Source organism: Miniopterus schreibersii, assembly GCF_964146895.1.
Source record: "Miniopterus schreibersii genome assembly, chromosome: 16".
Lineage (NCBI taxonomy): Eukaryota > Metazoa > Chordata > Mammalia > Chiroptera > Miniopteridae > Miniopterus > Miniopterus schreibersii.
In genome coordinates this window covers 19283123-19305999 of record NC_138116.1, presented here as the reverse complement: position 1 = coordinate 19305999, position 22877 = coordinate 19283123, and the positions used below count along the sequence as shown (strand labels likewise).

Here is a 22877-nt window from a genome sequence, read left to right as displayed (position 1 = left end):
AAAAGACTCTTAGTGAAGTGTCTTATGGGGGCAGGAGAAAAATGAAGATGCCCTCTCAATGGCCCTTCAGAAGTATGGAGCTTTCTCATTCAAAACTGAAAAAAAAATAAAGTTTGATTTATTTACTTTTTAAGGTAAGTAAGTGGCTTGTTTTAGAGGAAGAAATGGGCTCCTTGGGGTGAGATCGCTGAGAAATCTGGAACCCAGTCACCTGAACACTACAAGTCCCAGCAAGCACCGCGGTGGGGGCGGGGCTTTCTGAAACATGTGACTGCAGGGGGGGGTCGGCCCGCATCAGCCCTCCCTCGGGTTTTTGGCCCCGCCCCTGTCCCTTGCCAGTCCTTCCTCTGTTGCGCCGCCGCCGGCTGCTGCTCCTGGTGAGTCCCCTGGAGTGAGGGCGACAATTAGTGGCAGTTGGGCCCTCGGGTTCCCTAAAATCAGACTTCCAGTCCTGAGAAAGGGCCATGAGTGGTAAAGGTGCCGCCGCTTTCGGTTTTCACTTCCTTCCATCTTTCTAGGGAGACAGTAAGTGGGAGTGGCGTCATGGAGCCCCTGGGGCTCTTTCCGCGGCCGTGGAGGGTTGAGGGACGGTTTTCTCCCGGGCGAGGCAGAGCTTCGGTGCCTGTGGCCCGTGGGAGACTCCTTGGGCAGAAGGGTCCCCCTGACGGGACTGAGGGGCCTGACGTCACGGCATCCCGCCCCGTCCTGCGGGCGGAGGTCCTGGTTGTTCCCTAATCCCGGTCCTGATGTGACGCCGTTTGCTTGGAAGCGGAGGCGGGGCCCGCCCAGTGGCCCTGGACAAGTTACTTTCTTGTTGGGCCTCATTTTCGCTGTTGACGAGCAGGCTTGGTCCGTGAAGCCCCTTTCCTTCAGAAGAGGCCTCTGTAATTGGAGGAGGTGTCCTAGGCATCCGAGAAGGAGCAGCTGGAGTGTAGTGACCTGCTTCTTTCCAGTCCGTCTCCCACAGCCCCTCCCACTGCCACTCTCAGGCCAATTTAGTTTGGGGGCTAATGTTCCCACTAACGTTGTAATTTCAACTTCTCCCGGCATGTGTTAACTTTTTTTTTTTTTTTATCACTTGGATTCTTTGCTCCTGTTGCAAGCCAACAAGTGGCCGTTGTTGTAGCTGAGTAGAATAATACAGGTGCTAAATACTAAATCCTCACTTAACGTTGTCCTAGGTTTTGCAACTTGAAGCCAAAGGTAAAGGCAAGCCAGTTTTACCAGAGGCTAATTGATATAAACAAGAGTTGAGTTCCTATAGCACCTCCATCAACATTAGAACTAAACTTGAGCTAAACAATGTTATTCGTGGACCTGCTGTATATTATCACTTATCTCCACTATTGCAAAAACCATTTCATGCAAAGGACTATGCAGTAGGTCTTTGTAGATAGTGTAGAGCATATGATTAAGGAGTAACCAACTGACTCACTTTCACCAGTGTTTTCAGAAGGCCTTGACCTGAATGAAACTCTATCCTTTAGCAGATATGACAGCTGTGGAGTGGAAAGGACCCAGAGAAAGGTGGTCAGTAAGGGTTCCATAGCAATCCATCGTATTAGCTTTCAAGTCAGATAATACATCTAGGGCTCTTTAAAAAAATTTGACAGCCCGGCCAGGCGTGGCTCAGCGGTTGAGCGTCGACCTAGGATCCAGGTGATCAGGGTTCGATTCCCGGTCAGGGCACATGCGCGTGTTTTGGGCTGCAGCCGATCAATGACTCTCTCATCATTGGTGTTTCTATCTCTCTCTCTCCCTCTCCCTTCCTCTCTCTGAGGTCAATGAAGATATATTTAAAAAAAAAAAAAATTTGACAGTGCTTATTGATATAATGCCATGCTTCCTTATTTTCTTAGATGAAAAGAGACACAGCTAAAATAAACTCTTTTAATCCCCCCCCCCTTAGGATCATTATAGCTGGAAAGTTTTTTAGAGCTTTTCTAGCCTGATCTGTGCATTTTACTGATGAGGAAACTGAGGCCTAAGAGGAGGTAGTGTGACTTGGCCATGATCTCAGAACTTGGTAGTGGCAGAACTAAAACAGGAACCCCAATGCCTCAGCTCCTAGCCTAGTCCCATTTCCACTACACTCCAAACACTATCACTACCCTTGTCACTTCAGGGGTTAGCATAGTCACCCCTTTCAGGGAAAAAGTGTAAAATCTCAGTAAAGTAAAATGGAAATTTAGTACACAGCTTTGAGCTTCTCACAGTTTCTTCTGGTTGCCTGCGTCTCATGCCCCAGAACTATTTTTCTGTTCTTCCCTGGCACTGGTGGTGTGGAATGTGGGATGAGGGCCTGCTTAGAAAGAGCTGGGCAGCCAATCCAAACAATTGTTAATGAGAACCACTTAAAGCCTCCTGGGGGTGTAAATTTTTTCTAAGGCACTCTGAAAGATTCTAGGTAAGGAACTATAATGAACTTGGAAAATTTGAATTACAGCAAGTGGCTTAATAACTTGAGGAACAGTGACTGTGTGTCTTTGCTTTTGCTCCCTGTCTCAGGCCATCTACAAACCCATTATATCCATTGTCAGTGTTCTCAAAGGATATTTCTGTGGAAGCATCTCTTCCTGGGCCAGGGAGGAGTGGGGCTCAAATCAGTTCATCCATTTGCTAGTTGCTAATTGTTTAGAAAGTTAAGTAAGCAGAAGGATGAAGAAATTTGGTTAATATGGGTTTGGTTTTCCCAGGGAATTTTATCACTGAGAGGGAGAAAAGGCTTTAAGGATCACTGACCTTAAAAATGAGTACATACCTTCCTTCCAGGAAAAGTCGAATAAGGTATCGCCACTGGCCCAGCTCAGATTGGCAAGGTTATGCTCTAGGTTTGCCCATGGCCTTTTCTGTCCTCAGCTTCGGTAAGAAGCAGACAAGGGAAGCCACTGCTGTTTTCTGCCCTGCCTTCCTCCTCTGCGTCTTTGCCAGTCTTGGCAGAGGAGAGTTTTTATTTCAAGAATGATTGCGTTCCAGACACCCAGAGTGCCATTGGTTGCCCGCTGGGTCCTTCTGGGAAGGTGATGAGATTACTGAAATGGGGAACTTCATAGAGTCTTACATTTTTGGTAAGTGAGGAACCAAGACTGTTGACTTTTCCAGAAAGATGATTAGGTTTTCAGATGAAAGAAAAAAGATAAAGTATCCATTGGCAATACACTCAAGCTTTGACATGAGCTCTTCCATGTCATTTTGAACATATATGCTGACCTTCTGTTCAGTGTGCGTCTGTTCATGAGCTAATGTATAGATTGTTTTCCTAGTAAGGAAAGAGAGGCTGGTACCAAGCCCCCATACCCTTGGCTGGTATTGTCTTTTACAGTAGCAGCCATTTGCAAAGCAGATTGTCAGAGTTTGAGTGTGTGAAAGGTGGGTAATGGAGTGTGAATTTTATGGGTCCTTCAGGAAATCAAATCTGTGCCTTCTGTTTTTTTGGCACCATGCCACTTGAACCAGCTCTACCAGCTGAACCAGCCATACCAAGAATTGATGTAGCACTTAGAGATTATCATCTCCTTACCCTACTTTAGAGAAGAAAAAGCTGGGAAATAGCAGCTTCTCCAAGGGTATCTAACAAATTAAGAACAGATCTAAAAAAAAGAATGAGTCCCACTACCACTCACACCATTGTTTACCTACAGAGCCCTTTCTTTCATTTTTTGATGAATTACATAATATCTTATTCACTGATTTATTCAATTACTACTCAATCAGCAGTCACTACGGGCTAGGCATTCTGTTGTGTATACAGTGGTGATAGTGTCATGAAGGGAAAGAACAGGGAATATGGTACTTGGGTTAATTGAGGTCCTGAAGTCACTCTTACCTGAGTGTTCTTCAGATCATAGTAAAAGGACAGAGTAAGTCATTTTACATGCTCAGATAAATGGTGCTCCAGGCTCAGGACAGGGGATATGCTGGCCTCAGTATGACTGGAGACCACTAGGGAAGATGGGGATCTGAAGGTTGAGAGACCTTCCTGCCCTCCCTCCCAAAACATCTAAGAGCTCACACAGGCAGGAGCTTATGAGGAACAAGTCCTGACCTAGACTGCAGCTCTCTTCCTTAGAAAAACTGATCTGAGGTTTGATGTTGAGGATGTGGTTAAACTGTGTCTCAAACCAGAAAGCCAATACTTTTTCTTTTTAGTAACTAAAATTAATCCCAAGAATAGATAGTTCAGTGCCCTTTTTTCTATGAAAAAAAACTGGCTTCTGGGGGGAGTTGGAAAAAGAGGCCTGTTTGCTTAGAGTTCAAACTAAAACTAGGAAATAAGTAGGGTGGGGCTACAACTACTGTGTTTTTGTTTATTATTCTACTTATTTTATTTTTTTGTTTTTAAATATACCTTTATTGATTTCAAAGAGAGGAAGGGAGGGGGGAGGGAGATAGCAACATCAGTGATGAGACTCACTGATCCGCTGCCTCCTGCACGCCCCGGACTAGGGATCAAGCCCGCAACCCCGGCATGTGCCCTGACCGGGAATTGACTGTGATCTCCTGGATCCTAGGTCGATGCTAACCGCTGAGCCATGCCCGCCGGGCTCAACTTATTTTAAATTGTGTGTATGCATGTGTACAATCTTCCAACATGTTCCAACAGCTGAACTTTTAAAGTCTCATATAGTGTTTGCATATGTACAGCTCGTTCTTCATCTGCTATGTGGAGCTGCAATGTTATTTGCATTTCCCAGTAAAATTCTGGGCTGAGAATCATGGACTCACTACATGTTAGATCAGGGAGGCATTTAGAAGTCGGGGCATGTAACTCTTGAGGGGTAGGAAGTATGAAGCCTCAACAATTCAGAAGACTGTATGTTTCTTTTATGCACTGTTTTTACCTCCCAAATTGTTTCCCATACTTGATCGAATTTTATCTGTACTGTGACCTAGAAAGTTTATTATCCCCGTTTTATAGGTAGGGATCCAAACTTGCTTGCTGTCCTCCAAACATTGGCTGCATCTTTCTGTTTCTTTGCTTTTGTGTATGTGTTTCATTCCTGGAATTTCCTCACCCCCAAACCATTTGTCAGAATCCTATTTTTCCTTGAGGGGCTTATCTAGGATTCTACTCACTTCCTGAAGCTTTTCTTCATTTTCCTAACCAGTCGCATCTCTCCCTTTTTTGAATCTAAGAAATCTTCCACTTATACCATCCATTTGGCTGTTACTTGTTTGCTCACCTAACCTCCATATCGGTTTGGGACCCATTCTGAGGGCAAACGCTGTGTCAGAAGGAAAAAAACAATGGTAATAATCACTAACATCTGTTAAACCCTTCCATTGTGCAAACTCTGTGATTAGCCCCATTTTCCAAATGAGGAAACAGGAACAGAACCCAATTGATTCAGTCAGTTGCCCAAGGCTGTGCATTTAATAGGTGGTGACGCTGGAATTTGAACTCCACCATTCTGATTTCAGAACCCATGCTTGTCCCTATCGCATGTCAGATAGTCCCCTCTCATCCCTCCCTTTCTTCCTGCACCCATCCCCAGCTCCTAGCAGAGTGCCTTAATATATGGAAGGGCCTGGGGATTATAGGATCATAAATGGAATTGAATGGAGAAGTTGAAATCTAGAGGAATTGGTATTCTGAAAGTCACAGGGCATCTAGGGATAAAAAATCTAGAATCTCTATCTTACAGTTCCCAACTCAGGCTACTTTCCTCTAGGCTGCCTTACTTATTTAAGGCATTTAGAAAAAGGGGAACAAACTGGCTCTGAGCAGAGAATAAGGGTGGTGCCTGTAGTGAAGGGGTCAAAGATATTCTCAGAGATGCCTCACAGCCTAGGAAGTTATGTATGTGAAATGGCTCAGCATGAAACCGAAAGCAAGTTGTATGACCTCAGGACTAGTCAGGTTTTTTTGGCTTCTCCTGACTTGTCTTGAACAAAATGTTCCCTGGATGAGAGCCCAGAAATCACCACCATTTTACACTGAGCCTCATTTTATCCCATATCTCATAACAGGACCCCACCATGGAAGAGACAGTAGAAGACTCCTCCATATCAGCTGTCTTGCTGGACCATTGTCATTTCTCTCAGGTCATTTTTAACAGTGTGGAGAAGTTCTATGTTCCTGGAGAGGACGTCACATGCTATTACACCGTCACCCAGCATTTCATTCCCAGTCGAAAGGATTGGATTGGAATCTTTAGAGTAAGTAGTTAATTTAATACCAAGTGACTGGGAACTGGAGGTGAATCTTCATTACTGTGTGTTACAGGCGTGTTTTGTACATGATGTCTGCTCAATTTTAAAGTCCTGAACGAAGCTCCCCAGCACTTCCCACTTCACCTACCAACATGTGCTGTGGGACTCAAGCGAAAATAAGGTGGCAAGGCCTTTCCACATTCTTACAAATCTGGAAAGGATGTCGAGAAGTTAACCTGGTTCGAGATCCTGCATCTGAGAAATTCATTCCTGAATAAGTGTCTTATTTCTTTGTAAAGATTTCCAAGGACAGAAGGTTTCGGAGCTCCCTCGGTGACCTCTTTCTTCTAATGTCTAATCACCCTGTCAGTTCAAGTACAGAAATGCTACTTTTTTATTATGGTCAACTTTCTTTCTCAGCTTCTCCCCTCATCTGTGTCTTTCTCTGTCTGTCACGCACACACCATAATGACAAATCTTCCTATTTCCAGAGATGGGAAATAAAGGTCAAATTTAAGTAATTTGCACTGCTGAGTTCCAACGCCTGTGACCTTTGTTTTGACACCTCAGTATGTCATTTGCCTGTTCACCAGTGCTGTTCATCCTGAACTCAGACATCTTTCTTGACCACACTGTGAAGGAGCTGGTGCTTATTTACATCCCTCATTAACTGACTTTTCCTTAATTGTTTGAAATTAAGGAGCCACAGCAGCTGGTATTTCGAGGCAGGGACAAACAGAGGGACACTGACAGGTAGCATGACAGCTCCCGAGACGGCAGGATGCTGAAATATTAGACTAAAAGATGTCCTAGCACAGAAAACTGACACACCAGAGTGTTTCCTATATAGTAAGGATGATAGTTGTTTTTTCTTCCCCTCAGGTAGCAAAGCTGTCCAGTAGAACTTACTACAATGGATCTCTGCCTTCAGTGTCCAGCACAGTAATCTCTAGCCATATATGGCTACTGACCACTTAAAATGTGGCTGGCATGGCTGAGTAACTGGATTTTAAATTTCATTTAATTTTAATTAACTTAAAATTTTTAATAAATATGTATTTATTTGTATTTTAAGATAATAAAAAAAGAGGAGGGCCCAGCCAGGCATGGCTCAGTGGTTGAGTGTCGACCCAGGATCCAGGCGATTGGGGTTCGATTCCCGGTCAGGGCACATGCCCAGGTTGCTGGCTCGATCCCCAGTAGGGGGTGTGCAGGAGGCAGCCGATCAATGACTCTCTCATCATTGATGTTTCTATCTCTCTCTCTCCCTCTCCTTTCCTCTCTATGAAATCAATAAAAATATATTTTTTTTTTAAAAAAGGATTCAAAAAGTACTTATTAGAGTTTATAATGCAATCTGTAACTTTTTTGTTATGTTTCTGTTTAATTTAGACTGATTGTATTTCCCAAGCACTTAGCAACTTCCAGTGAGGACTTGCCCATAAACCAAATGAAAGTCAAGCTTTTTAAACACAAATGTTTTAAAACGCACCTACATTTGGAATGCTTCATGCATTTCGGAGGTATTGCCATACCTCAGTAAGGAAATGGTTAATCCAAAGAATGGCCTCTAATGTTCATTGTCCTTAAAGCCATTGATTTGAACACCTACCCTGAAGCCTGAAAGAATGTGTTAAGACTAATAGAGAAAGAACGCAAACTTTTTGAGAACACACAGTGTGCTAGGCCTTTGATGAGGTGGTTTGCGTGTGCCTGTGCATGTGTGCATGTGTGTAGGTGTGTGTGTTCTAACTTAATCCTCACAGCACAGCAGCCCCCTGAGGTAAGTAGTAGTGTCTGTTGTGCACAGATGAATACAATGAATATACTCCAGATGGTGACTTGCCCAAGGCCTCCCAATGAGTAAGGGGTAAAGCAAGCTTGTTTGATATCTAACCCTCTGCTGCTTCTCCTCTAGTCCTTTGAACAACAAATGGTAAATTAGAGAATGAAAAGTTGACTAAAGTTTTGTCCTTTGAATCTCTCCTAAAGCTCTCCCAGTGTTCTTTCAGTGTGTTCTTAATCATATCCTTCAAGTCCATGGTAACCCTAACACTGATACTTCCTGGCACAAGTAGGCACTCATGAAATGTTTCCAGATGTACACTATGCTACATCTCCTCCACACAGCAAATGCTACCACCAATGATCGAGCCTAAAGTGGACAGGAGTCAGCTTTCCTTCCTTCAGTGTATGGTCCTATGCTCCATAATCTCCTTTATCTGGGCATGGAGATCTTTCCAGTGTTTCAGAGAGGGGAAATACCGTGCCACGGGTGGCAGACTGGGACTGGGACGGCTCACGTGGATGAGCCAAGGACAGAAATTGCAGGTAGCTAAAAGCTGTTTTCTTGTTCCAAGGCAGCAGTAATTCTTAGGCTTTCCCAGATGATATTTTGGTCACAGTACATTAAGAAACTACAGGATGTGAATGAAGACTCCATAAAATTCCAGCTTCCTGCATCACCTCATGCTGCAGTGGCTCTGAGATGCTTACACCAATGGGGTGTGTATTAATGAGACACTAAAACATGCCCCAGTATGTTCTGATGAGCTTTCAGTGTAGCCTTTTCAACCCCGCTCCAATTCCTTAATAGATAAAAATGGAATTTATTTTTAGCTCTTTTTCTTCCCACTGGGCTCAGGCAGGGTCAAATATGGCAATAAATGTAATTTTGCTTCTCATTTGCTGAGCATTCCCCCCTTGAAGACACAGTGGCTCCCTTTCTGTTCTCTGGTGTGCTCTTATCTTCTAGATATGACTTGAGCCATCTTTTACTCCTCGTTTAGTGAGAATGTTTTCCACTTAGCCAGCTGTCTGCTCCGAGGCATATTCTACAGTACCCTTGTATCATATGACTTACTGCATTCAACACCCAGAAGAGGCCTCTAGGACTACCAGCTTGTTATTATTTTTAGCACCAAAAAGCCTTCATTAAGCACGCATTTAGAAAAACACTGAAAAAAAGGAAACTCTGTAGACTGGACTCAGTTATCTGATGCCTCATAATCTAAGACACCTCTTGCCCTTCCACCCCAACATGCACATTAATCAAAAAATGCATTTTTTAAAAAATGCAGTAGTATAATCAGGTCAGTATAGGTGACAAGACTGACATGGACACAGGAGAGGGAGAGTGCTTTCCGAGTAAGAAGTTCCAGGAACGCCTTTATAAGATGATGGTGGGATCGAGGTTCACCGCCCGGAACTTCTTTTCCCAATCACTCTCAGTTCTGCGTCTGACTTGGAGATAAAATTTTTGGAACTCTTGTCCTGGATGTTGAGTGGTCAGTTTTTGTTTCCTTCTAAGACAGGTATTTTGGACTCTGTGCGTGCCAATCTTTAGTTGTATCAGACATTTTACTGTATATGGTTGTCATAAGCCAAAAAACAAGATCTGATCCATGGTGAGTGGATCTGGTCATAATGGACTCATTCTATTGTCTTTTCAACATAAATAAAAAGTACATTTTGAGGCGACATAGCCCAAATAAGGATTTTCCCCTGAGTACTTTCAGATGCTGAACAAGAGCCTCTTGTCGTTGCAGGTGGGATGGAAGACAACCCGCGAGTATTACACCTTCATGTGGGTTACTTTGCCTACGGACCTAAACAGCGTCTCGGCCACACAGCAGAAAGTCCAGTTCAAAGGTGAGAAAAATACCGGGTCAAAGGTGTTGAAGATGGTTAGCGGCTAAGACTAATTTATTTCCTCAAGCCTGGGCTTTCTGGAGCAGATAAAGACTTCCAGTTTTTAGTTTTCTGAATAGACCTCGTTTGGGATTACAAATCGTGTTGTGTTTTCAGCTTATTACCTGCCCAAGGATGATGAGTATTACCAGTTCTGCTATGTGGGTCAGGACGGTGTGGTCCGGGGAGCAAGCGTCCCTTTCCAGTTCCATCCAAGAAACGAGGATGACATCCTGGTTGTTACCACTCAGGTCTGTGAGCATCTCACCTCCACCCCTTGCGGCCAGTAAGAGGAGCAATTCCAGGATAGGGTGGGATTTGGGTCAAAAAGCCTTTAATGAATGGATAGCAGATACTGTTGAGAAGAATTTATACAGTACTCTCTCCAACCCACTCCAGAGTGACTTAGGAATGTTAACAAGAACCATAACAAGTGATTCATCCTTTCTCTAAAACTACTGTAACTCAGTTGGCATTCAGTTATTTCCTTAATTTTTCCGGTTACTTAATTTCTGTCATCTCCACATCTTACCATCACAGTAAATTGATACGCTCCTTCGAGGATAGATGTACCAAATAGTCTTCCTGTGTCTTTCAGTTCTGACACAGAGCCTGTCATGCACAGATATCGGATTCATTTACTTACTCGGGAGGGACAGGATGCCTTCTGTCCCTCCAGCGCAATGGTAGGCAGTAGGGACGCAGTGAAGAATCAGTTAAAACACTGTCCCTGGCCTCACGGAGCTAAGTCCATAAGACAGACAAGCATTACTAAGTGTTGCCAGAAGAATCTGCATTCTTCTGTCATTCCCCCTTTTCGCTTCTTATGGCCTTAATTTTGTTTGTCTTTCTTCTTGGTAATGGTAGGCTCAGTGCTGCAGTTTACACAGACATACCTTTATTACTGTCTTCCTTACATACTGAGGGGCTCCTCCCATTCGGGGTACACAGATGTCACTACAGTGAGCGAGAATCAGCTAGACCCTCCCTGTCCCAGGCCATGGGCGTTTTCTGCTGGAGAGATTTGAATACCCACTGAGCCATAGAGAGAGTTTGTGGGATGCTCTTTCGTAGGATGAAGTGCGAGAGATCGAGCAGCACAACAGTGAGCTTCGCAAAGAGAACCAGGCGCTGAAGGACAGCTGTGCCGGCCTCCAGACGCAGAGCTCAGACCTGCAGGCTGAGCTCCGGAAGCGGCAGGTATGGCTGCTGGTCACAGGTGAATTTGGAGTATGTTGGTCGGAATTGGATGTTGCCCTTTAGCCAGCACCATCTTCTCTTTAGCCTGCGATCTCACTCCCTTATACTAATATCTTTGAATAGGCATAGTGTTAAAAGTTTTATGTGGATTATTTTATTTAAAATTCATGGCAAACCTTTGGAGTATGTACTATTATTATACCAGTTTTATAGAGGAGTTACCTGAGGTTTAGGAGGGTTAAGTAATCTCTTATACAGCTAATCAGTGATGGAGCCAGGATTCAGACCCAGGCAGTCTGACTACTTCTTTGATTAGCTAGAGTGTGGGCATTAAGAAAGGAGACAGTAATAAAGTAAGATTGTGGGTTATCCAAATTCTTTGCAGCTTCTCTTCAAATCACCAGGTGGTGAATGACAGTTGATAATACTAGAAGCTGAAGAGGAGAGTTTTCTCTAAAGACTAAACTAATTACACTGAGGTCATAGCTTAGAAGTTTCCAGAACACACAGACCTTGGTAATCACCATCTATAAAGCCCTTGATCTGCAGGTGAGGAAACTGAGGCCCAGAGGCGAGGGGAAGTTTAGTGATTACACTGGGTTAGGACTCACTTCTCTTGACTCCCAGACAGTGCTCTGTTCTTTACACCTTGCTGTCACTCAAGTGCCTGTGATGTTGCCGGCCCTGGGCTGCTATAGAAGTGCGGATGGCAGGTTCAGGCTGCAGACCTGGCCTGTTCTGAGCAGTGGGATAACACACAAAAGTGGCATGGGTATAACTCACAACTCGGCTCTCAAGGACCAACATCTGGTCAGGAGCCTTACAGCCTACCTGCCAGGTTCTAACCAAGGAACCAGAGTGTCTGGATTCGTGGGTTAGCTCTCCTATGCACTTGCTACCAGTTATAATGATAACAAAAGCCAGTATTTATTCAGCACCTCCATTGTGCCAAGCACTATAATTAAGCACATCACTTCATTTAATTCTTAAAACAGCCCTGTAGCTCAGAGAGGTTTGGGGCTTTGGAACTAGCTGGGATTTGAACTCAGATATTGTTTATGTTAAAGCCCATGGTTTTTAGAGACAAGATCATACAATGGTTAGGAACCCTGTCTTTGGAGTCACATGGGCTGATTCTCCCATTGATTGTTTGATGAGCCAGAAGAAATAGCTTAACATCTCTGATGAGCCTCAGTTTCCCTCCCTGTAAAAGGAGGCCCAATGATACCTGTTTTTGCAAATAGATACTAGTACCCATGTTCATAACATCATTTTCTGCAATGGCCAAAGGGTGGAGGCAGCCCAGGTATCCAGTGACTGATAGATGGGTAGACATGGCTTGGCGTGTACATACAATGGAATATTGTTCAGCTTTAAAAGAGAAGGAAATTCTGACACATGCTGCAACATGGATGAAGCTTGAAGACATTATGCTAGGTAAAGCGGGCCAGACACAGAGATGGATACCATATGATTCCCTTTGTATGAGGAACCTCAAGTAGTCAGCTTCATAGAGACAGAGAGAAGAATGGTGTTTGCCTGGAGCTGGGGAAATGGGGAGTTAGTGTTTAATGGGTCCAGAGCTTCTGTTCTGCAAGATAAAAAGAGTTCTGTGGGTGGATGTGGTGATGGTTGCACAACAATGTGGATGTTATTAATGCCACTGAACCGTACACTTAAAATGATTAAGATAGTAAATTTTATGCCATGTGTATCTTACTACAATTTTTTAAACAGAAAAAATGATTTTTTTTAAAGTCTGTAAACAAACTTTTTAAATCTTGGAGCTAAAAGCAGATAGTTTTCACTTACATACAAGAATTAATTCAGTTCAGGATGACACTGGGGGAAAAAAACAAATGTTGAGGATGAATATTGTGGCCACTAGCCACACGTGAAATGTGGTGGATTTTGATATGCTGTAAGCATAAAACACATACCGGATTTTGAAGACTTAGTCTGAAAAAAATGTAAAATTTTTTTTGTTTACATATTGAAAGAATATTTTAGATATATTGGGTTAAATGTACTTTTGGTAAAATTAATTTCATGTTACTTTTTACTATTTTTAATGTGGCTACTAACATTTTTTAATTACATATGTGGCTTTCTGAATTTATCGGACAGCACATTTCTAGGAGTAGAGCAGCTTTATTTTATCTACTGCTGTGTCTGCACTGCCAGAACAGGGTCTGGTGTGTCATAGACGCTCATTAAATATTTGTTTCATGAATTAATGGGCCAATGTATGCTACAGTGGAAGAGAAATTACGGTAGATACATCTTAATATGGAAAAACATATTAAAAATACTTGAATATGGAAACTCCTTTACGTGGATATTTTACTCACTGTTGTGCCCTGCTAAGCCTGACATGTACTATGTGCTCAATAAATATTTGTTGGCTGCCTGAGATACTAAAGCTGTCTTAGAAATGGCCTGTCCCTTTGACATTTCAATCTATAGGAGGAGCTAGAAACCTTAAAGAGCATCAACAAGAAGTTGGAACAGAATATGCAAGAGCAGAAGGACAGCTGGGAGACAGAGCTGCTTCAGTGAGTGTGATCCTTGGATAGGAGGAACTATGGATTATAGGCACCCTTAGGTAGCGTCAGATTAGATTTCTAGAATTTGTTAGACTACAGTCTTCCTATTATGACATTGATAGGTATGGTTCTCCCCTTTAAGTTATGAGTTCTTTGATTCTAGGTTAGAGAATTCATGTCAGAATGGTAAGGAGAAATGACCTGAGTTCAAGTATTAACGTTAAGTATCGAATACCTACACTTGGAGGTCAGGAAGCCAGAACAGGATTGAAGAAGAAACTAGTGGATTTTAAAATAGGGCCAAGCCCTGAAGAGTTTGACTCAGTGGTTAGATCGTTGGCCTGTGGACCGAAGGGTCCCAGGTTCAGTTCCAGCCAAGGGCACGTACCTCTGTTGCAGGAGGCAACCAATCAATGTGTGTCTCTCACAATGATGTTCCTCTCTCTCCCTTCCACTCTCTCTGCAAAGCAATGGAAAAAATATCCTCGGGTGAGGATTAAATAGATAAATAAATAAAGATAAAATAGGGCCAAGGCAGCCTTCAATCATTTAAGGCCTGGGGGAGCCAGCAGGCAGCAGCGTATATTTCACATAGTCATCTCCACTTCCACAGGCTGAAAGAACAAAACGAAAAGATGTCCTCAGAAAATGAGAAGATGGGAGTCAGAGTGGATCAGCTGCAGGTAGGTAATGACAAACCTTTGCCCAAGTATATTTTCTCAGTCTTGCCACCACTCGTCTCTGGTGGCCCAGGAAGATGCATTTCATTGTAGTGAATGCCTAACGGTGTACCTTTCTAAGCATCAGACTGAAGTTTCAGAGTATATGTTTCCAATTCTTGACAGTGAATAGAAAATACTTTATTTTATAGTCCCAGTCCACAGGATCTGAATAATTTAATTAGTTTATACTTATCATGAGCTCCTAAGAAGGATGACTGTCATCTATACCAATAGTTGTCAAACATTTTTCTTTTAGCTACAAAATCTTTTCAAGCCAAATCTTACTCAGAAGCCTGAAATGTAAAGCAGATGGCAGAATGCCTCTCTTTTTAGGAAGCTGTGCTCTAAGGAAGGGCTTTGAAGAGTAGGCTGTCAGATTTTACTCAGTGAGTCAGATTCTCAGGGTGCGGGGTAGAGCTAAAAAGCGAAGTCCCAAGGGACTTGGCAGCTGGAGGCTGTTACAGAACACACATTTCTTGTTTTGCACAGTAAAAAGCATTGTTCCTGGTTGGTTTTCCTTCTTTTATATCTTGGTTGTATTTACTATTTTTGCTTTAGGCCCAGCTGTCAACTCAAGAGAAAGAAATGGAGAAGCTTGTTCAAGGAGATCAAGATAAGACAGTGCATTTGGAATATCTGAAAAAGGAAAATGACCAGCTCTTTCTCAGTTTAACTGAACAGGTAACGTCATGAAAGAAAATGATATTTTTCATCATTTAGGAGAAAATATATACATTGTTCTTTCTTTATACTGTCATATACCTGGATGTCACTGGCTCTGGGAAAGGCCTCAGAGGAAGCCGTCTGAAATGAGGTGTCTTATGGCTGTTCTCAGAAACTAATAAGAGAAGACTTGCTTGTCCCTCTGCATCCTGCTTGCTCATTAGCTGGGCAGGCCTTTCCCCAGTGCCTGTGTGTGTGTGTGTGTGTGTGTGTGTGTGTTTTTCTAACAGTGCTACTGAAATCTGTTTTTGTGCAGAGGGAGCACCAGCAGAAGCTCGAGAAGAAAGTGGAGCTGCTGGAGCAGAAAGAAGCTACTGCAAGGAAGAAGCAGCAGGAGTTAACGGCATGTCTGTCTTTGGATGGCTATGTGGGGGGCCTACGGAAAGGAAGGGGTAGGGTCCATACTCAGGTAACGGGCGGGGTAAATCAGGCAGCGGAGAACAGCATGCACTTCTGGACATTTTGCATTCCACCCAGAAGGATAGAGAATGTGCTACGTATAAAACGTTTAGGAGAGGTAGGTGTTTCTAATGTGTGATGAGTGATAAAAGAAAATTGGAAGTTAAACTTCATGACAGGTTGTAGGAAATAGAGCCTTGGGCTAGGAATTCCCCTCTTAAAGAGTTATTGCGCAGGCAGACAAATGATTATAAAGTTGAGCTCCACGATTGGAAAATATTACAGCAGTAGAAAGTCTTGTTACAATTAATATAATATTAGCAATTGTCATCATTATAAATTATTCTGAGCTACAGTAAAATGGTAATAGCCTAATTGACTAATAATTTTCTATAACATATTGTTGGAAAAGAGGCTTCATGGTAATGACAGGTGCCTAGGAGCCCCATTTTCTGAATTGCTGTAAGAATACAAGAAATCCCAATGTCTGGAGGCTATCCAACTACTGGGATTGTAACTCATATATGTATCGTTCATTCATTCAGTCAGTCATTATTCAATCAGTTATTGAGTACCTACTATATATAAGATACTATATACTTAACCTAATAAAGAGTAAAAGTTTGTAAATCACCAGCTCTCATGGGTTAAGTTTAGTCCACAGAAATATTGTATTTGGTTCAGATGGCATTTTTTTAAAAATTGAATTAATTACCAATACTTAAAAATGGGAACTTTTCACATTAAAAATTGTATTCCAGCTTCTACTGAAAAATTAGAGGATCTGGAAACATTAAGTCTACATCTGGAGCTGAGTAGCTGCTGCACCCTTTAGATTGGTCATGTGTTCTCCATTTGTCTGCTGTCTTCACTGTTTCATTGCAGTCACCTCCTTCATTCAATTATACTACTTGCCTGACCCCTCTCAATAGACATATTTGAGTTTGTAACCTCTAATGTAGCAAAGAAATTACTGTTTTAAATAATGTAGAGCCATTCAAAGGTTTGAACCTTCTTGAGGCAGGTATGGCTTTCCTTGGTTCTTCCTGGAGTATTTTGCAAGATCCAGGGTTCCCAGCTGGTAGCAATTCTTTATTCCTCATGCATCCAAAAGGCCCCTAACTATGAGGACTGTTATACTTCAGGAGCCTAGGAACAAGACAACAGCAGTGGAGGAGCAGTTAGTACAAGAGGCGGACCAGGTAAAGGCAAAGGTAGAGGCCAGGAAAGCCTGTTTCTTAGAGAAGTACAAAGAGTGTCAGTGACTCCACAAGCAGATCAGGCAACTCAGGGCTGCTGCACTGGTAGGTGACAGAGATTAGGGGCCCAGGAAGCAAGGGGTGTGAATGTTTGTGGTTCTTAGACAAGCCCAGAGGATTATACACCCTTGTTAAGGAGAGAAATTTATCTTTCTGCTAAAAAGAGGAGGGATGGAGTGGCCAGAATCCCCAGAATCTGGGAATCCCCGGAAATATAGGCCCCAGCTGAGCCATGGACCTCAGGGAGGACTTTTGTAACCATCCAGCAGGTTTCTGTGCAGATTCAGAGAGCCCTTTCTTATTTCTGCCTTTTGAGGAAGTGAAACAGGATCGGAAGAGCCAGCAGGAGCCAAAGGGCATGGGGAGCCAGGAGCCTGCAGTCAGCACTGTCATCGGGCAGCCCCTCTCGCGCATTACTACCTCAGGGTTGGCTAGAAGTGCACAGCAATTTGGGCACCAGCATTCAAATAAAGAATCTTGGAGGGAAAAACCACAGTTAGTAGGATTAGCTTAAGTGTTTCTGTGAATATGGATGTTATGTGGGTAGGAGATGGAAAGCTCCGAAGCATGAAACTAGTCAGGTCAACCCATCATACTGCAAAGCCCAACATCCCAGTGTGGGTTCCTGGTAGCCTTGGATAAATGTCTTCCAGGATTCTTTCTTCCTCACTGTAACTTAAGTCCAGATGCCTGTTTTCACACTGGGAGGGAGTCACGGCAACCTAACCCTAAGAGCTTCAGGATGCACTGATGAGATGTTTATTCAAGACAAAGATGATAGTTTCCCTGGCTGGGTGAGGTTAAACAAGGCTCCATCTATCCTTAACTCTGATTAGTCAGTCTTGAGGTTTTTCCCCAAACTTTTTCTCTCTTTGGTCACTTACACTCCCAGCTAAACCAGGAGAAACCAGCATCTCGATGCCACCCCAGGCCTTCAGGCATTTTGTTAAGTCACTTTTCTGTTAGTTACATCCCCTCCATAATACCACTCCACCCTACCCCAGTTCCCTCCCCGACCTCAGTCCCCACACTTTGGAAAACTAGAGCCTCTGCAATCTCTTTGTTTTAGCCCACCTTGGATCCAGATGACCATGTGAGATCCTAATTCTAATTTTTTTTTTTAATTATTTACAGGACGAGAACTTTGACTTGTCAAAAAAGCTGAGTGAGAACAAGATGATATGTGAGGTTCTACAGAGAGAAAAAGAGAGAATGGAAGGAGAAAATGATGTAAGTATGTAAATGAGGATAGAAAACCCCAAGATTTTAAGGGGAAGGAGCAGAGTGACCCAAAGGTATGGTGATAAAATAAAAAGTTAAATAAAAGAGCCCCTTCTGCGACAGTGGGGGAGGCAGTTGCTCCTAAGCAAAGTAAATTTAATCTGATGTCCTAATCTACCACTAAATCCCCTCTCTGTTCTATAACAAACTCGCTTGGCCTGGCAATAGTCAACCAGAAAGGAACAGCTTTGATGAAGATCTAACTTACTATTTTTGGTTTTATCTTCACCGCTATTGTGTTGTCTTTGTAGGGCAATATCCTATATCACTTTTATAGCTGAGGATCCCCTTTCCTTCAGCACAACTTTTTCTTTTCTCTCTGCTGCCAAACCAGGAGCAGAATTGGTGGTCTGTACCAGTGCTGGACCCATGGTAGGCTCCCAATAAATGCTGTGCATTCATTCATTCATTCATCAGTTCATTCATTCATCCAACCGATATTTATTTTCTGCTGTGTGTTAAACACAAGCTATTATTGATTGATTGACTGAGGATGATGACAGCAAGGGAAGTGGTTGCACTTGAAGTCATTCTCATGTCCTTACCTAGCATCGAGGAGTGGGTGTCCATGCGTTCTGGCTGCTCCTTCTAGGTCTACACCTCCAGCAGTTCCCCATCTCTGCCCTCTCTGTAACCCTTCTGGGCTATGCTCCAAGTGATCACTTCTCCTTTTGATTTTACTGTTTATGCCTGTGTGTCTCAGTATTGTAGGAGGCATTTAGGGTCTATTTCTGGCCCCGTCATCCTCAGCCTCTTGAGTTAGGCAAGTGTACCTTGACTTTGAAATTCCTATTTTCCTGGAATAGTCTGATGGGGCCAGGCGGGGATCGGGAGGGAGTATGTACACAGTTTACCACAAGAAGGAAAGGCGTGCTATTTGGAAGCTTCGTTAAGCACTATAGGAAAGACCTCTTAAGGTGTTAAGGGGCAGTGTACTAATTTTCTTTTTAAAGCACTTTCAGTGCTGCCCCGCCCCCTCATAGCTTATTCTCTCTCATTCTTTCTCCCTCTCATTTCCTCCCTCACTCTGTTGGTCTGTCCATTGGATGGGATAAAACATGAAGAAGGAAAATGTATATCAGATGAATATTTACATTGTATAAGAAAATTATTCTAGGAAAGAGACTAAAAAGAAGCATTTTGCTGTCAATAATGTACAACAATTTCAATCTTAACATAACTCCTGCCAGCCTCATATATCCACACAACATTTATGCCTCCTTCAGTTGATATGTATTTAGAGATTTTAAGTTATTTTTTATGTAAATCTAAACAAAATTTGATATATGTTTAAATTCAGATGTTAAGAACTCAGATCTTCAGAGTGTGGAGGCTGATGCTTCCCCCTTTGAAGAACTGTGGTTAATCATTTCCTGGGCTCTTCCAGTACCACATTGTTCGTTAAGAACTACCTGTAATGGGCACCCTTTTGCCAGTTCATTGGGGCCATTCTTTGTTGTTGTCTTTCAACATGTCGCAATAAATCTTCTATCCTTAGCTTTTGAAGAGGGAGAACAGCAGATTGATGAGTTACATGGGTCTGGATTTTGACTCTCTGCCATTTCAAGCACCTACTTCAGGTCAAGGAGGTGCAGGACAAAACCCAGGACTTATCTTTGGAAACCCATATTCTGGTAAGACAACTTTGCCATTCGAGCTGAAAGGCCCCTGCCTACATACATCCCTTTCCCCCACTAAATTTGTGTGTGTCTGAGATGCTAATTAAGACCAGTCTCATTGTCAAGACTTGCTGGGAAGAAGCTGAAGAGCCAATAGAAAGATTGCCGGGCAAGAAGTGTTAATTGAGAAATAAATCTGAATCTAGAAGGCGCAAATCAGATCATTCGCCTAGAGGCAGCAGACACAAATTGAGTCCCGTGGCTATATTCCAAATCTATAAATCAGGGAAATGTCTCTGTGTAGAAGATATACACATACAAAGCTGAGGAAGCTAATTAAGGTTTAGAAATGGAAGCACAAGAGGCGAGAAATGCCACCCAGTAATGGGCAGTTACAGCAGCCACCCGATGGCCTGACCAGGGGTATCAGGAGTGTGCTCCACAGAGACCCCTGGGTGGTTTGGAGGACAGGAAATGGGGGTGACAGCAACTCTTGTCACTCAAGGACCAGGGGTCAGATGTCTTTGCCAAACAGGGAACTTTCCTCTTCTATCTTCAAAAGTGATATGAGACCTCATTTGCTTTTTTGGCCATTTAAAGCAGTCATGGTCTCTCAAAAGAGTCACAATCAGATCTTTGCAGCAGGCAGGGGCACAAGTTTATTTTTCCTTTTAAATATTTGTAAGCACTTTATTTGAAAAACAACTATGTGGATTCAGTCTTAAATCTATTCTCAGCCCTGCCAGCTTGGCTCAGTGGTTGAGTGTCAACCAATGAGCCAGGAGGAGGTCCCGGCTCAGTTCCCGGTCAGGGCACATGCCCGGGTTTTGGGCTCGATCCCCAGTGCAGGGTGTGCAGGAGGCAGCCCATCAATGACTCCCTCATCGTTGATGTTTCTCTCTCTCTCTCCTTCTCCCTTCCTGTCTCCGACATCAATAAAAGCATATTTTTAAAAAATTTTTTAATCTGTTCTCAGACCGTTTCCTTGTTAAATTGTTACTGTTTTTATTAATATCTCATTTTCCACCCACTGAAAATAGGCTTATTGTTTTTTCTGATTGTGTAACATTCATGGTTATTGAAAAAGCCCCTTCATTATTTTTTCAGTTTTTCCCTAATCATTGACCTAGATCCCCTCTATTAGAAGTAAGTGGTTTACATACGAGATAAAGAGTCAGAGTTCAGTGGGGAGAAAGGGAACTATGGGGTTACAGAAAACAACTGCTAGAACACATTTGGAGATCTAGGGATGATCTTTTTTCATTGAATGAAATCCTTTTTTATTTCCCTCAGGCATCCAAGAAAGTTCTGCCCCCAGCCTGGTAAGTATTTTGAATCATGAGATTGACCACATCAAATCCTTGAGAAAATTTCCCTTCCTGCTCCAGTTCTTGGGAGAACCATAGGGAAACTGTCATTTTGATAACTCCAGAAGTCAGCTGGATCAATTTGTTCAGAGCCTAAAGCTGAACAAGCCTGTTGAGGTGGGAGAAGAAAGCAGTTTATTCATCAACATCCTGCTCAAAATCTCCACTGTGAGTTTAGTAGCAGGAGTAGAGAAAAGGTGTGAACTAGGCAGCTATCCAAACAAGGTATGTCCAGTGCCTCTTCCAGGCTGGAAGCTATTTGACTGCTTGAGCAATATTAGGTCCTTTCGATCCTGGCGTTAGAGAAAGCCCCAGTGAGTCTCTCCAAATGTGAATTTGTTCATTCATCCTCTATATCTTGAGTACCTACCATGTGCCAAGCGTTTTGCTAGATGCTGAGGATATAGTGGAAAATCAGATAGACATGGTCTCTGCTACATGCAGCTTACATTTTTACTGACCTCTTTGTTCTTCCTCCCAGCTCTCCATCAAGAAATGCCCCAGCTGCAGATCAGCCTTTGCTGACAGCATTTTTGATCACACCTTGGAGGAGCTGCCCATTCAGACCCTTTCTTTGAATTGTCCAATTTGTGACAAGAGCTTCTCAGCAGAACAAAAGCAAATCTTTGAAGACCATGTATTCTGCCACAGTCTATAAGTGTCCCAGCCTCTTGGAGCTATACTGTACATATTTATGGAGTATGTACTATAGCTTCTACTATGAGTTATGACACAAGATCCCACCGAACCTGAAATTATTAGGGATTTACTCAATTCTGCTGCCCTAAAGGTAGAATCATGATGATCTAAAGCAGGGTGGGGAACCTTTTTTCTGCCAAGGGCCATTTGGATATTTATAACATAATTCACAGGCCATACAAAATTATCAACTTAAAAATTAGCTATGAAAACTCCTAGATTTATTGAATTTCGAGTCCCACCTGCTGTGGTTGCCTTGGCAGGGCCAGGCCAAGTGACGTTCCCCACCCCTGATCTAAAGATAGTGTTGGGAAGGAAAACAAGACGGCGGCGCAGGTAACAGCGGCACCCGCCGCCTCCCGCAGCCACATCAAAATTACAACTAAAATACAGAACCACCATCACTCAGAGCCTCCTGAAATCCGGCTGCACAGAAGCCCCACAACCAGGGAGCTGAAGCAGCACCGAGACCGGCTCATGGAAGTGTGCCACTTCCCTGCACCCTCTGAAGTTAGGCGAGCAGCATGACATGCCTTGGCCAGTGGATAGTGACACTCGAGCTACCATGAGCAGAACCGAACACCTCTCTGACCTGCATGTTGCATGAGCAAGTAATAAATGTGTATTGCCTGACGACAGTTAAGGGATGTTTGTTGTTACAGCATTACCTCTCCTAGCCTACCCTGACCAACACTCAAGCTTCAGGGGAAGGAGGAAATACCAGCCTTGACAGATAAGTTTGGCCCAAAAAAAAATATGTTACAAATTTTTTAAACTCTAATTATGTGTTGACATTCAGATCTGAAAGACTTCTGTGGTCACTATGTGTCATCCCAGACAAGAAAAAGCTAAAGGAGTTTATCACCACCAAGGCAATATTACAAGAAATGTTAAAGGGAATTCTTTAAGAAGAGGAAAAAAATAAAAAATATGAATAGCAAAAAAATTTTTTTAATTAAAAAAAAAAAAAAAAAGATAGTGTTAAATGCTGTTACTTCCATCCATATGGGTTACCACCTTTTACATCCCATAACACCGGCTGTGTCAGCCTCTCCCCTGTGATGCCCGTTCTTCCAAGGGCCTGCTGGACGAGGGCCCCGGGATGGAAGCAACCTGGGCATTCACAACAGGCCTGACTCAGATACTAAGTGATTAGTTGTCCAAGTTGTCTCACAGCCATTCCAGGTCAGGACGTGAGTATATTTGTACTCAGTCCTAC

General features: G+C 43.0%; 1 protein-coding gene across 1 annotated transcript; it reads left to right on the top strand.

Annotated features, from left to right (window-relative positions):
- Positions 1 to 312: 312 nt before the first annotated feature.
- On the top strand, positions 313 to 22607 carry CALCOCO2 (calcium binding and coiled-coil domain 2). The gene is made up of 13 exons (XM_081162646.1): positions 313 to 377; positions 5971 to 6159; positions 9702 to 9804; positions 9961 to 10094; positions 10918 to 11043; positions 13510 to 13598; positions 14203 to 14272; positions 14870 to 14992; positions 15291 to 15377; positions 17827 to 17922; positions 19472 to 19607; positions 20886 to 20914; positions 21441 to 22607. The coding sequence occupies exons 2-13, from the start codon at positions 5980 to 5982 to the stop codon at positions 21615 to 21617; spliced, it is 1350 nt and encodes a 449-aa protein (XP_081018772.1). The 5' UTR covers positions 313 to 377; positions 5971 to 5979; the 3' UTR covers positions 21618 to 22607.
- Positions 22608 to 22877: the final 270 nt, after the last annotated feature.